The following is a 12,805-nucleotide window of genomic DNA, read 5'->3' as shown; positions in this document are numbered from 1 at the left end:
CTGGGAAGCCCCAGGCTGCTGATGACCAGAGAAGAAACATGACTTTACACAGAAGAGACGAAGCTCGCGGCGCCATCTCGTGTGCAAAATGATGTACTGCACCCGCCCTTACTCACCCAAATCATGCGATGCTGAGCTGAGTATCTAATCCTGTCATGTGTGATACCGTCTGCTGGGCTGTGTATCTAAGCCCATCATGTGTCGCTCATTAACAACAGAGAACAGTCATCGTCAGAACAGTTTATTCTGTATAACACGTTACATCGTTATTGTGCTCTTAAAGGGGCGCTCCCCTCCCACGGAGCGCTCACTGGCCTTATAAGGTGGGACTCGCACCCACTCCTTTACTGACCCGTCACCCACGCTGCTGGATGTGGTGACAGATTCTGGTTACCAGTGCTGAAGAGACGAGGGCCCTTTAAGGAGAGATGTGGCCCTTTAAGGGTTTGTACCACAATTACACGTTATCGCCTATCTACAGGATCGGGATATCGTGCTGATTGGTGGGCGGCTCACCTCTGCGACCACATCAGTCTCCAGTATGGGACTGCCGTGTCCCCCTCTATCACTGCAGGGTTGCCTCTCCCCCCGCAGTGAGGTCAGTATGAAGGGAGCGCTGGTGAGCATGTGCAGTTACTACTCCATTTACTTCAATGGGGTTGGCGGAAATACCTGAGCGGGTGCCGCTCTGCTAACCGGGCAGTCCCAGCCTCAGTGAATGGAGCGGTGAGTGCACTTGTGTGACCAGCACCCCTTTCAGTCTCAGCGGGGGTCTCAGTGGTAACATGCCCACCAATCAGCAAGTTGTATCCTGTGCATATCTTGTGTATAGATACAACCTCTATAAAAGGGGTACAGTGGCTGGAACGAGTTATCCCCTAATGTTTAGGGGACACCTAACTGATCGGTGGAAGTTCGACCACTGGGACCCCAGCTGATCCTGAGAACGGGGGTCCGGTTGGTTCCCAAATGAACAGAGCAGAGGCCGCTCCATTCATTTCCTTGTGAGCACCGGAGATTACGGAGCGCTTCCCCTTGGCCGTCTCTGGCACTGGGTGACCTCCACTCCATGCATTTGGGGACGGACAGGACTCCCATTCTCAGGATCAGTGGGGGTCCCAGTGGCTGGACTCCCATCAATCAGCTAGTCATCACCCCCTATCTGGTGGACAGGGGTAACTTGTTCCAACTGGAACGTCCCTTTAAGTGCTGGGAGTAGGATCCAGCTCATGACCCCCGCTGAAACACCCCTTTAAGAACACACCCAATGAATAAACCTGAAGCTGCTAAAACAAGGAGTGAGCGCTGCACCTGTGGCTCCGCCCTCTGCTAATGGAGTCAGGTGATGTTGCAGACGTATTGACGAACCTCCATGCAGTGAAGCCGCCGATCCTTTAGTATTCAGATCCCAAACATCCAAAATAAAGTATTAACCCCGTAAATAAGAAAAACATAAAATCCTTCCCAGCCCCCCCCCCCAACGAACGTCCGTGATCTGCAGCGCCCCCTTAGAAGTAATACGCCGTGTGGGTGACCCAGTTGGAGGACTGATCCTTGGTGCGTTTGGCGGAGCTGTGGGAGGTGAAGATGGACTTGTACGCCTCAGATTTATTCTCCTTGCTGGGGAAAGGCCTTTTAGCGGCCGACGATGATGATGAGGATGATGATGATGATGAGGATCCGTCCTTCTCTGAGGATTTGGGTTCTGTTGTAAGAAGAAGAAAAGCAACAAACATGATAAACCTTCAGCAGATAAAACACAAGATTCTTGTACGTGCCGGAAAATCTCTCTCATCTTGCTCATCGGGGGACACGGCTGAAGACCGTGGGTATAGCTGCTGCCACTAGGAGGCGGGCTCTAATCAGAAAGTGTTAGCTCCTCCTACCAGCTACACCCCCTGCAGGCACCAAGATATCAGTTTGCATACAAGCAGTAGGATAGGAAGAAGGAAAAGTCAATAAAACATAAAAACTATTAAAACTGTAACTGGCTGCAGCACCGCAGATACAACGCAGGAGGAACATATGAGTACTAAGATCAGACTGGAGGGGGCGGGGGGCGCTGTGTCCCCAGGGAATGAGACGAGAAAGAGATTTCACAGTACATACAAAAATCTTGTTTTCTCATCCGTATGATTGGGGGACACAGCTGAAGAGTGCGGGATGTTCCAGAGTAGTCCCTCGGGGGCGGGGAAAGTATAGGAGGGCGCAATCAGTTTATAGTTGTCTGTAAAACTCTTCCGAGGGAGGCGTAGGTGGATACAAAAGTATGAACCCGTAAACTCTGAAAAGATGTGCAAAGATGTCCATGTAGCGGCCTTGCACAGATAAGCCCGTTGTATACCGCCCACGAGGAACCCACTGCCTGAGCAGAATGTGCTGTAACGTGGAATGGAGGTGCTTTACTCATGGCACCAGACAACTGCTGGTCGCATTCAGCGAGAGATGACCACCTTGGAAGGCCATCTCAAAGAGTCTGCAAGGCTCGCACCAGATCCAGTTTGTGAAGAGCACGTTCTCTCAGGAGAACTGCGGAGGCACAAATTGAAGGCTGCACGATGGCCTCATTGATGTGGAATGCGGACACCACCTTAGGTAGGAAGGAGGGGACAGGTCGCAGGATGACCTTGTCCTGATGAAAGACTGTGAATGGAGGCTTGGCCAACATGGCTGTGAGCTCTGAAAGCAGGCAGATAGAAGTGACCGCTGCCAAGGTGGCCACCTTCCAAGCCAAGAGGCAAGCTGGAATTTCACATGAGATTAAGATACCAAGGTGGGCCAGGAAAATAGTATGGAGGGGCGGCGTGAGCAACCCCCTGTAGAAAAGTACAGATGGCTGACTTTGAGCCCAGCGGGTGTTGGAAAAGCATGGATAGTGTGGATACCTGACCCTTTAAGGAACTAAGACTCAAGCCCACAGACCCTCCTGAGGTGGTATACATGAGGTGGTATAAAGAAAAGCACATAGAATGGAAGTTGCGTTGTTCGCACCGGAAAAAAACAATTTTTCGCAAACATGATGATAAACCTGAGAAGAGGAGGTTTTCTAGCTTTCATCATGCTTTGAATGACAGATTCCGCAAACCACCAGACCATGGCTTCAATCTGCATATCATTAAACGAAGCATGGACAGACTTAAGAGGATGAGGGGGACCTGTAAGAGATCTTCTCAAAGAAGAAGGTGGCATGGAGAGTCGATGAACATGTCAACAATATCTGTGTACCACGCACGACAGGGCCCAGCCGGGGCGATAGAATCACCGGGAGACCTTCCATCTTGATCTTCTTGAGAAGTAGTGGTATTAGTGGGAAGGTAGGAGAGGACATACGGGAACTGAAAGTACGTGCATGGAATTACTAGTGTGCCCACTGCTCGAGCGTGGGGGTCCTGAGAACTGGCCACAAAGATTGGCACCTTGCGATTGATTCTGGACTTCATCTGACCGGCGTCCAATTCACCCCACCTTCGACAAAGTGCTTGAAACACATCGGGATGTGGCTCCCATTCTCCCGGATTGACTATCTCTCTGGTTAGGAAGTTCGCAATGTAGTTGTCCACCCCCATATGTGGACCGCCGAGAGCGCTGGAAGGTGATCTTCGGCCCATGTCAAGACTTTCACTGCTTCTGCCATGACGTTTGGGCTGCGGGGTCCTGCCTTGATGATTTATATATGCAACGGCCGTCACGTTGTTGGTTTGAACCCAAACTAGAAGACCTGTCAGCTGGGGTGCGAAATGAAGCGACAGGAGAATGGCCCAAAGTTACAACACAGTTATCAGTTGTGTGGATTCCTTTTTGGGTCCAAGTGCCTTACGCCGTGAGATTTCGTAGAGTATCCCCCCCACCCCCCTTCCCCAAGCTGAAGAGGCTGGCATCTGTAGTGAGTTCCATCAGAAAGGAGCATCCAAGTTTGATTTGTGAGGAATCCAACCACCAAAGAAGGGAGCGCTGTGGCTGAACAGATCTCCGGATCTATCCATCGAGTCTAGACGGGTTTGTCCCACTTCAAGAGAATGGTCTACTAGAGGGGCCCAGCGTGAAATTGGACGAAAGAAATGGCCCTAAAGAAGACGACCATCGGCACCAGCACTCTCCTGCAGCGATGAATGGTCACAGGATTCTGAGTTTGCATAAAGCGTACATGCTTCTGGAGGAATAGTAGTTTTGGGGCCACAGTAGTACACGGACCTGAGCCATGTCGAAGGAGAGACCCAGAACGTCCAGATGTTGCGGCAGTGAGAAGGAAGACTTGCGATGGTTGATGATCCATCCGAACTTGGACAGGGTGTTCAGAGTTACTTGAATACTCTCCAGGTTGGCCGACCAGGTTGGGGCTTTTACCATTACGTTGTCGAGGTAGGGGATAGCCACTATTCCCTGGGAGTGAATGACAGCTATCACTAACGCCAGAACTTTAGTGAAGACTCGAGGGTCCGTGACCAACTCGAATGTAAGGGCTGTGAATGGATAGTGATGTGACCGGATGGTGAAGCCAAGCAAATGCTGATGTGTTTGATAGGCGAGCACATGAAGATAGGCATCCTTGATGTTGATGGATGACAGAAACGCTTCCAAATCCATGGATGCAATGACAGATCTCAGGGACACCATGCGGAAATGTTGGACTTTTGCATACTGATTTAACTTCTTCAGGTTCAGAACAGGCTTGGCAGCGCCATCCTACATGGGTACCATGGACAGATTGGAATAGAAAAGCATTGAAAAGGAGAAACGGAAACAGAGAACCAAAGCATTGGCCTTTAAAGGGGACCTTGGAATCCAAGACCTGAAAAAGATCTAGAGGTGGTGCAGAAAAGTCTATGGCGTAGCCTAAAGACAAGACCTCCAAACCCAGGCATCTGAGATGTGGGCAAACCAAATTTCCCTGAATAGGAAGAGTCGGTTCACACAGAGGGATTGGGTGGGGGCCGCCACTCAAGAAAAAGATTTAATGGAAGAGGACTTGGAGGGCTGAGGACGGGGGCGCCTCCATGTTAGCGCTTGAACATGCCTTCATTTCTTCGGAGGTCAGGGCAGGCAACAGAATGGTTATCTACATTCTCCCTCTTTAGTGGGGTTACGTGGAGAGTCCTGCCTCCCTGTATTCCCTGAATCTAAGATGTTGATGAAGACCAGTGACAAAAAAAGTCTGCCTCCTACAGATACTAAGCTGAAACTGGTTAGTTTGGTGCCTGCAGGAGGGGTACAGCCAGTATGAAGAGCTAACAGTTTTTCTGCTAAGTGTCTGCCTCCTAGTGGCAGTAGCTATACTCATGGTCTTCAGTTGTGTTCTCCAATGATACGGCCAAGAAAATAAGGATACTTGAAAACTATTCTCCTGCGTTACATCCTGTATTATACTCCAGAGTTGCGCTCACTATTCTGCTGGTGGAGTCACTGTGTACATACATTACTTATCCTGTACTGATCCTGAGTTACATCCTGTATTATACTCCAGAGCTGCACTCACTATTCTGCTGGTGGAGTCACTGTGTACATACATTACTTATCCTGTACTGATCCTGAGTTACATCCTGTATTATACTCCAGAGCTGCACTCACTATTCTGCTGGTGGAGTCACTGTGTACATACATTACTTATCCTGTACTGATCCTGAGTTACATCCTGTATTATACCCCAGAGCTGCACTCACTATTCTGCTGGTGGTGGAGTCACTGTGTACATACATTACTTATCCTGTACTGATCCTGAGTTACATCCTGTATTATACCCCAGAGCTGCACTCACTATTCTGCTGGTGGAGTCACTGTGTACATACATTACTTATCCTGAGTTACATCCTGTACTATACTCCAGAGTTGCGCTCACTATTCTGCTGGTGGAGTCCCTGTGTACATACATTACTTATCCTGTACTGATCCTGAGTTACATCCTGTATTATACTCCAGAGCTGCACTCACTATTCTGCTGGTGGAGTCACTGTATACATACATTACTGATCCTGTACTGATCCTGAGTTACATCCTGTATTATACTCCAGAGCTGTACTCACTATTCTGCTGGTGGAGTCACTGTGTACATACATTACTTATCCTGAGTTACATCCTGTACTGATCCTGAGTTACATCCTGTATTATACCCCAGAGCTGCACTCACTATTCTGCTGGTGGTGGAGTCACTGTGTACATACATTACTTATCCTGTACTTATCCTGAGTTACATCCTGTATTATACCCCAGAGCTGCACTCACTATTCTGCTGGTGGAGTCACTGTGTACATACATTACTTATCGTGTACTGACCCTGAGTTACATCCTGTATTATACTCCAGAGCTGTACTCACTATTCTGCTGGTGGAGTCACTGTGTACATACATTACTTATCCTGTACTGACCCTGAGTTACATCCTGTATTATACTCCAGAGCTGTACTCACTATTCTGCTCGTGGAGTCACTGTGTACATACATTACTTATCCTGAGTTACATCCTGCATTATACTCCAGAGCTGCGCTCACTATTCTGCTGGTGGAGTCGCTGTGTACATACATTACTTATCCTGTACTGCTCCTGGGTTACATCCTGTATTATACCACAGAGCTGCACTCACTATTCTGCTGGTGGAGTCACTGTGTACATACATTACTTATCCTGTGCTGCTCCTGAGTTACATCCTGTATTATACTGCAGAGCTGCGCTCACTATTCTGCTGGTGGAGTCACTGTGTACATACATTACTTATCCTGTACTGCTCCTGAGTTACATCCTGTATTATACTCCAGAGCTGCACTCACTATTCTGCTGGTGGAGTCACTGTGTACATGCATTACTTATCCTGTACTGACCCTGAGTTACATCCTGTATTATACTGCAGAGCTGCGCTCACTATTCTGCTGGTGGAGTCACTGTGTACATACATTACTTATCCTGTACTGACCCTGAGTTACATCCTGTATTATACTCCAGAGCTGCACTCACTATTCTGCTGGTGGAGTCACTGTGTACATACATTACTTATCCTGTACTGCTCCTGAGTTACATCCTGTATTATACTGCAGAGCTGCGCTCACTATTCTGCTGGTGGAGTCACTGTGTACATACATTACTTATCCTGTACTGATCCTGAGTTACATCCTGTATTATAACCCAGAGCTGCACTCACTATTCTGCTGGTGGAGTCACTGTGTACATACATTACTTATCCTGTACTGATCCTGAGTTACATCCTGTATTATACTCCAGAGCTGCACTCACTATTCTGCTGGTGGAGTCACTGTGTACATACATTACTTATCCTGTACTGCTCCTGAGTTACATCCTGTATTATACTGCAGAGCTGCGCTCACTATTCTGCTGGTGGAGTCACTGTGTACATACATTACTTATCCTGTACTGATAAAAAAAATGGTAAACTCCTGCGTCAGGTTCTCATTGGCCTCTCACACTTACCGCCGGGTTCGGTGCCGGACACAAAGCTGATTTTATCCCTTGGGTTGGTTTTGCTTCCGTCAGCAAATCCGGAGGGTCCTGCAACTGCGGGGGAAGAAGAAGAGGAAGATTCACTAACCCTTGAAGTGCCGCATGCAGTCAGCAGTGCGCCCCCTGAATGATGGGGAGGTCCGTCTGATGGTGCAGAGTAGGGCGGCCTTACCTTCCTCCAGGTGAGTGTGCGCAGGGAGGCTCTCCACTGGTTTTGTCTTCTTGGATTTCTGGAAGCACAGAGGATTTCAGCATTATAATACACGTTAACCCCTTCATGACTGCTAAATGGATACAATCTGCCTGCAGTCGTGACGTGTGGACGCAGTGGGCTCGGAGGGCGGGTCTGCTCCATGCCTGGCGGCTATCAGCAGAGTTCGCCCTGATCGCGGCAGTCAACCGCTTAGACGCCAGTCACAGCTGACCGCACATCTAAACAGCGGATACCGCAGGGAAAGTATGGGAATGAGAGAATAAAGGAAGGCGTCAGCCGGAGGAGGAAGTCTGAACAGGAGTCTCCGTTAGAGGCGAAACCGCTAATTTATGGCAATATAAACCTTATATATAAAAAGAAGTGCAGCCGACCCAAAAGGGCGGAACACCAACGAGCGTTAGAGAACACGCCTCATCAGAGCCCTCTGACCCCAACATTATAACCTCATGCAGATCGTATTACTTATTATGAAGCGATCGTTAGGATGCGCTGGTAATGACCCCCCCCCCCCCCCCCCCGCGCACGTCTGATAGGAATATATATTAGTTCTATTAAACTGTAAGTTGATTTTAGATGTCATTTAGATGGTTTTTTCCCCAAACTAGATTGTATCAGAGCGACGCGTGATATGTACATACAGGAGGACGCTATATCAGCCATCCATTATGTACTTAACCATTTACATGCTGGCATGTAGACGCACTGTGCATCGCCTTCAGGCACTAACTGTTATTTATTGTTTGCTTCTCTTTATATCTTTCCATGTATTTCTAACGGATATTATTTTTACAGGAAAGCACCGAGGAAGAGGAGCCGCAGCAGCACGGAGTACAAGTCATCCAATGATCACAAGTTCCTCTGTGGGAACTAAAGAAACTGTAAAAACAGATTTAATACATTTTATTTTAACACTTAAAAAAAAAAAAGGAAAATAGTTATCACCCCCTTCTTCCTAAGAAAACCCCCCATATTTGGTATCTGAGGGTACGAAAAAGTCCGAGCTATTAAAATATCACAATATTTATACTGACAGTGAGCTCCGTGGGGAGAAAAAAGGGCAGGAAGGCAGAATTGTGATTTTTTTTGGGTAACCCAGCTGCCAAAAAATGTGAGTAAAAAGTGATCAAAAAAATGTGTGCGCCCCAACACGGTAATAAAAACGACCGCGAGCTCCGCAGACACGCTCCCACACAGCCCAACCGACGAAAAACTAAAGTTAGAGATCGCAGAATATAACGACAGGAAGCAATTCAAGAAAATGTTTATTGACTGTTTAAAAATCTTAAAACATTTAAAAAACTAAAGAAATTTGGTTTTACTGTAAATCGTACCGACCCAAAGAACAAAGATCACAGGTAAGAGCAGTCCGCCTGTTGTTACAATGTATCGGAGGAGGTAAGAGCAGTCCGTCTGTTGTTACAATGTATCGGAGGAGGTAAGAGCCGTCCGCCTGTTGTTACAATGTATCGGAGGAGGTAAGAGCAGTCCGCCTGTTGTTACAATGTATCGGAGGAGGTAAGAGCCTGTTGTTACAATGTATCAGAGGAGGTAAGAGCCGTCAGCCTGTTGTTACAATGTATCGGAGGAGGTAAGAGCAGTCCGCCTGTTGTTACAATGTATCAGAGGAGGTAAGAGCTGTCAGCCTGTTGTTACAATGTATCGGAGGAGGTAAGAGCTGTCAGCCGGTTGTTACAATGTATCGGAGGAGGTAAGAGCCGTCCGCCTGTTGTTACAATGTATCAGAGGAGGTAAGAGCAGTCAGCCTGTTGTTACAATGTATCGGAGGTGGTAAGAGCCATCAGCCTGTTGTTACAATGTATCGGAGGAGGTAAGAGCCATCAGCCTGTTGTTACAATGTATCGAAGGAGGTAAGAGCCGTCAGCCTGTTACAATGTATCAGAGGAGGTAAGAGCCGTCAGCCTGTTGTTACAATGTATCAGAGGAGGTAAGAGTTGTCAGCCTGTTGTTACAATGTATCAGAGGAGGTAAGAGCCGTCAGCCTGTTGTTACAATGTATCAGAGTAGGTAAGAACCGTCAGCCTTTTGTTACAATGTATCGGAGGAGGTAAGAGCCGTCAGCCTGTTGTTACAATGTATCAGAGGAGGTAAGAGTTGTCAGCCTGTTGTTACAATGTATCAGAGGAGGTAAGAGCCGTCAGCCTGTTGTTACAATGTATCAGAGGAGGTAAGAACCGTCAGCCTTTTGTTACAATGTATCGGAGGAGGTAAGAGCCGTCAGCCTGTTGTTACAATGTATCAGAGGAGGTAAGAGTCGTCAGCCTGTTGTTACAATGTATCGGAGGAGGTAAGAGTCGTCAGCCTGTGTTACAATGTATCAGAGGAGGTAAGAGCCGTCAGCCTGTTGTTACAATGTATCAGAGGAGGTAAGAGCTGTCAGCCTGTTGTTACAATGTATCAGAGGAGGTAAGAGCTGTCAGCCTGTTGTTACAATGTATCAGAGGAGGTAAGAGCTGTCAGCCTGTTGTTACAATGTATCAGAGGAAGTAGGAGCTGTCAGCCTGTTGTTACAATGTATCGGAGGAGGTAAGAGCCGTCAGCCTGTTGTTACAATGTATCAGAGGAGGTAAGAGCCGCCAGCCTGTTGTTACAATGTATCGGAGGAGGTAAGAGCTGTCCGCCTGTTGTTACAATGTATCAGAGGAGGTAAGAGCCGTCAGCCTGTTGTTACAATGTATCAGAGGAGGTAAGAGCTGTCAGCCTGTTGTTACAATGTATCAGAGGAGGTAAGAGCTGTCAGCCTGTTGTTACAATGTATCAGAGGAGGTAAGAGCTGTCAGCCTGTTGTTACAATGTATCAGAGGAAGTAGGAGCTGTCAGCCTGTTGTTACAATGTATCGGAGGAGGTAAGAGCCGTCAGCCTGTTGTTACAATGTATCAGAGGAGGTAAGAGCCGCCAGCCTGTTGTTACAATGTATCGGAGGAGGTAAGAGCTGTCCGCCTGTTGTTACAATGTATCGGAGGAGGTAAGAGCCATCAGCCTGTTGTTACAATGTATCAGAAGAAGTAAGAGTTGTCAGCCTGTTGTTACAATGTATCGGAGGAGGTAAGAGCCGTCAGCCTGTTGTTACAATGTATCAGAGGAGGTAAGAGCCGCCAGCCTGTTGTTACAATGTATTAAAGTAGGTAAGAGCTGTCAGCCTGTTGTTACAATGTATCGGAGGAGGTAAGAGCTGTCAGTCTGTTACAATGTATCGTGGCAGAGACAGCACTACATAGAGAGCCTACAAAGCTCTGCAGTACTTTCCTGACTGCATGGACAGAGACGCCAGGGGAACAGAGTGACTGGGAGGACTGACCTGTAGCAGGGGGGCCCTGGTAAGCACCCGTATAATCTCTGCCCCTGGGAAAGGAGGTCCCCAGGCAGCCTAGAAGAGTTTACTTTCCTCTAGCCTCAAAATCTGTGGTGAAGCAGGTTACATTAAAAGCATTGGGCCGCAGAAATCCCTAAATGCCCCCTCTTGGCAGGGAGCCAGTGATATAGATACTTGCTGCTATTCCCCAAGTCTCCACTGGGGGTCTCTCTTTTACAATATACATTACAGGGAGTCTGTAATAAAGACGACTTCTGCAATTCTCTGCATCTCCACTAGGGATCTCCCTTTCACGGGACAGAAAGCCTTCTGTGACTGAAGCATCACTAAGAGTAGATTAGGAGTAGTTGGTGACCTGGGAGCACAGCAGCCCCATTCTGGGATACGTCTGCTGCCCTCATCGTATATCCACAACCCCCCGACTGACCTACTTCTGTGCGCTCTTCCACAGCGACTTTATCTTCCCACACTGGTGAGGTAGAGAGGATTGGGACATGTTATTTAGCATCAGCGAATAATATGAGAGAAATGGATGCCACCTGCCCGAGTCTGGAAACCCCTGGAAACGGCGTAGACAAATTAGTCATCGACACCCTGACTCCGTTTCCTCTTTACCTGGAATGGACGGATGCCTTTACCCTTTCCAATCCAATTTCGGGCCTGTCCCGACATCATAATTTCCCTCCACAGCTCCGATGTCGGGGCAGACCCGACACTGCAGTGTAGGAGTGCAGATACACTCCTGCACTGGTCCCCATCGAGGACCCCCGAGGAGAAGGCGGAAAGGGTTTTTAACCCTTTCTGCCTTCTCCTTTACACATTACATAGCGCTCAATTAGCGCTATGTAATGCACGGAGATTCCGGCCGGCGATCATGTGACCGCCGGTGTCACCTGACCCCCAGCGGTCACATGAACGCCGAGTCGGGAGCCTGCACCGTGGGGGGGCCTGCTTACCTGTCCGGAGTCTTCCGCATTCTCACTTCTGCCTCCCGGCCCGGCGATCATGTGACTGCTGGGTGCCACCTGACCCCAGCGGTCACATGATCGCCGAGTCGGGAGGCAGAGGGAGAATGCGGAAGATGCCGCACAGGTAAGCAGGCCCCCCCATGGTGCAGTGAGCACCTGCACCCTCGTGAACTCTGTCAGTTCAGGAAGGTGCAGGGAAAATTTATTTTTTCTCATCCATTCTCACCAGCTCCAATTTATTTGGAGCTGGGGAGAATGAATGAGAAAAAACAATTGGATTGGAAAGGGTTAAGCAGCCTCAGAGACAAATCCCACAAATCTATCTGCTAAGGCCGCTCTCACACCAGCGTTCTGCTCCGGTTCCCCGAAAGAGAAAAGACTTTGTTGATACTTGCAACTATTTACTTAATCCAAATACTCGCTTTCAGCCAAACTGAGGGGCCTCTTACACGGACCGATAGATGGTTCCGGCTGCTGCGTCCAGCGGGACTCTGAACGGCCATCGCTTAGTATAAATGCTGCCCGGACAGAATCCAGACTTCCCTTTTGTTGTTCAGTTTCTGCATGCTAAAACTGAACGACGGACCGGCCGTGTAAAGAGGTAGTTCTCACTCATGAGCGACGGCCTGCTTACCGTGAACGGAGGCGGGTGGGCAGGAGCGATCGCCGGCCGCTGCACCTCCATTCACTAGTGATGATCCTCCTTGTGTTAAAGCACAGGAACGGTTATCGCTGCGATGACCGGCAGGCTTCTGCGCCCGACAGGTCGTCTCATGTAAAAGGGCCCTAAGGGTACAACACGAAGGCCGTACCCTCCGTTTTGAAAACTCTGCTGCAAATAATATCCAT

At 48.5% G+C, this 12,805-nt stretch overlaps 1 protein-coding gene across 1 annotated transcript in view; it reads right to left on the bottom strand.

Annotated features, from left to right (window-relative positions):
• Positions 1 to 225: 225 nt before the first annotated feature.
• The window catches only part of RTF2 (replication termination factor 2), a 53,469-nt gene continuing 40,889 nt past the window's right edge, over positions 226 to 12,805 (bottom strand). Inside the window, exons 7-9 of the mRNA XM_066588250.1 lie at positions 7,615 to 7,672; positions 7,413 to 7,496; positions 226 to 1,705 (exon numbers count right to left, since the gene is read on the bottom strand). Coding sequence (XP_066444347.1) covers positions 1,509 to 1,705; positions 7,413 to 7,496; positions 7,615 to 7,672 — 339 coding nt within the window. The 3' untranslated portion in view covers positions 226 to 1,508. The remainder of the gene's footprint in view (positions 1,706 to 7,412; positions 7,497 to 7,614; positions 7,673 to 12,805) is intronic.

Source organism: Eleutherodactylus coqui, chromosome 13, assembly GCF_035609145.1.
Source record: "Eleutherodactylus coqui strain aEleCoq1 chromosome 13, aEleCoq1.hap1, whole genome shotgun sequence".
NCBI lineage: Eukaryota > Metazoa > Chordata > Amphibia > Anura > Eleutherodactylidae > Eleutherodactylus > Eleutherodactylus coqui.
This window is presented reverse-complemented; position numbering and strand designations above follow the sequence as displayed.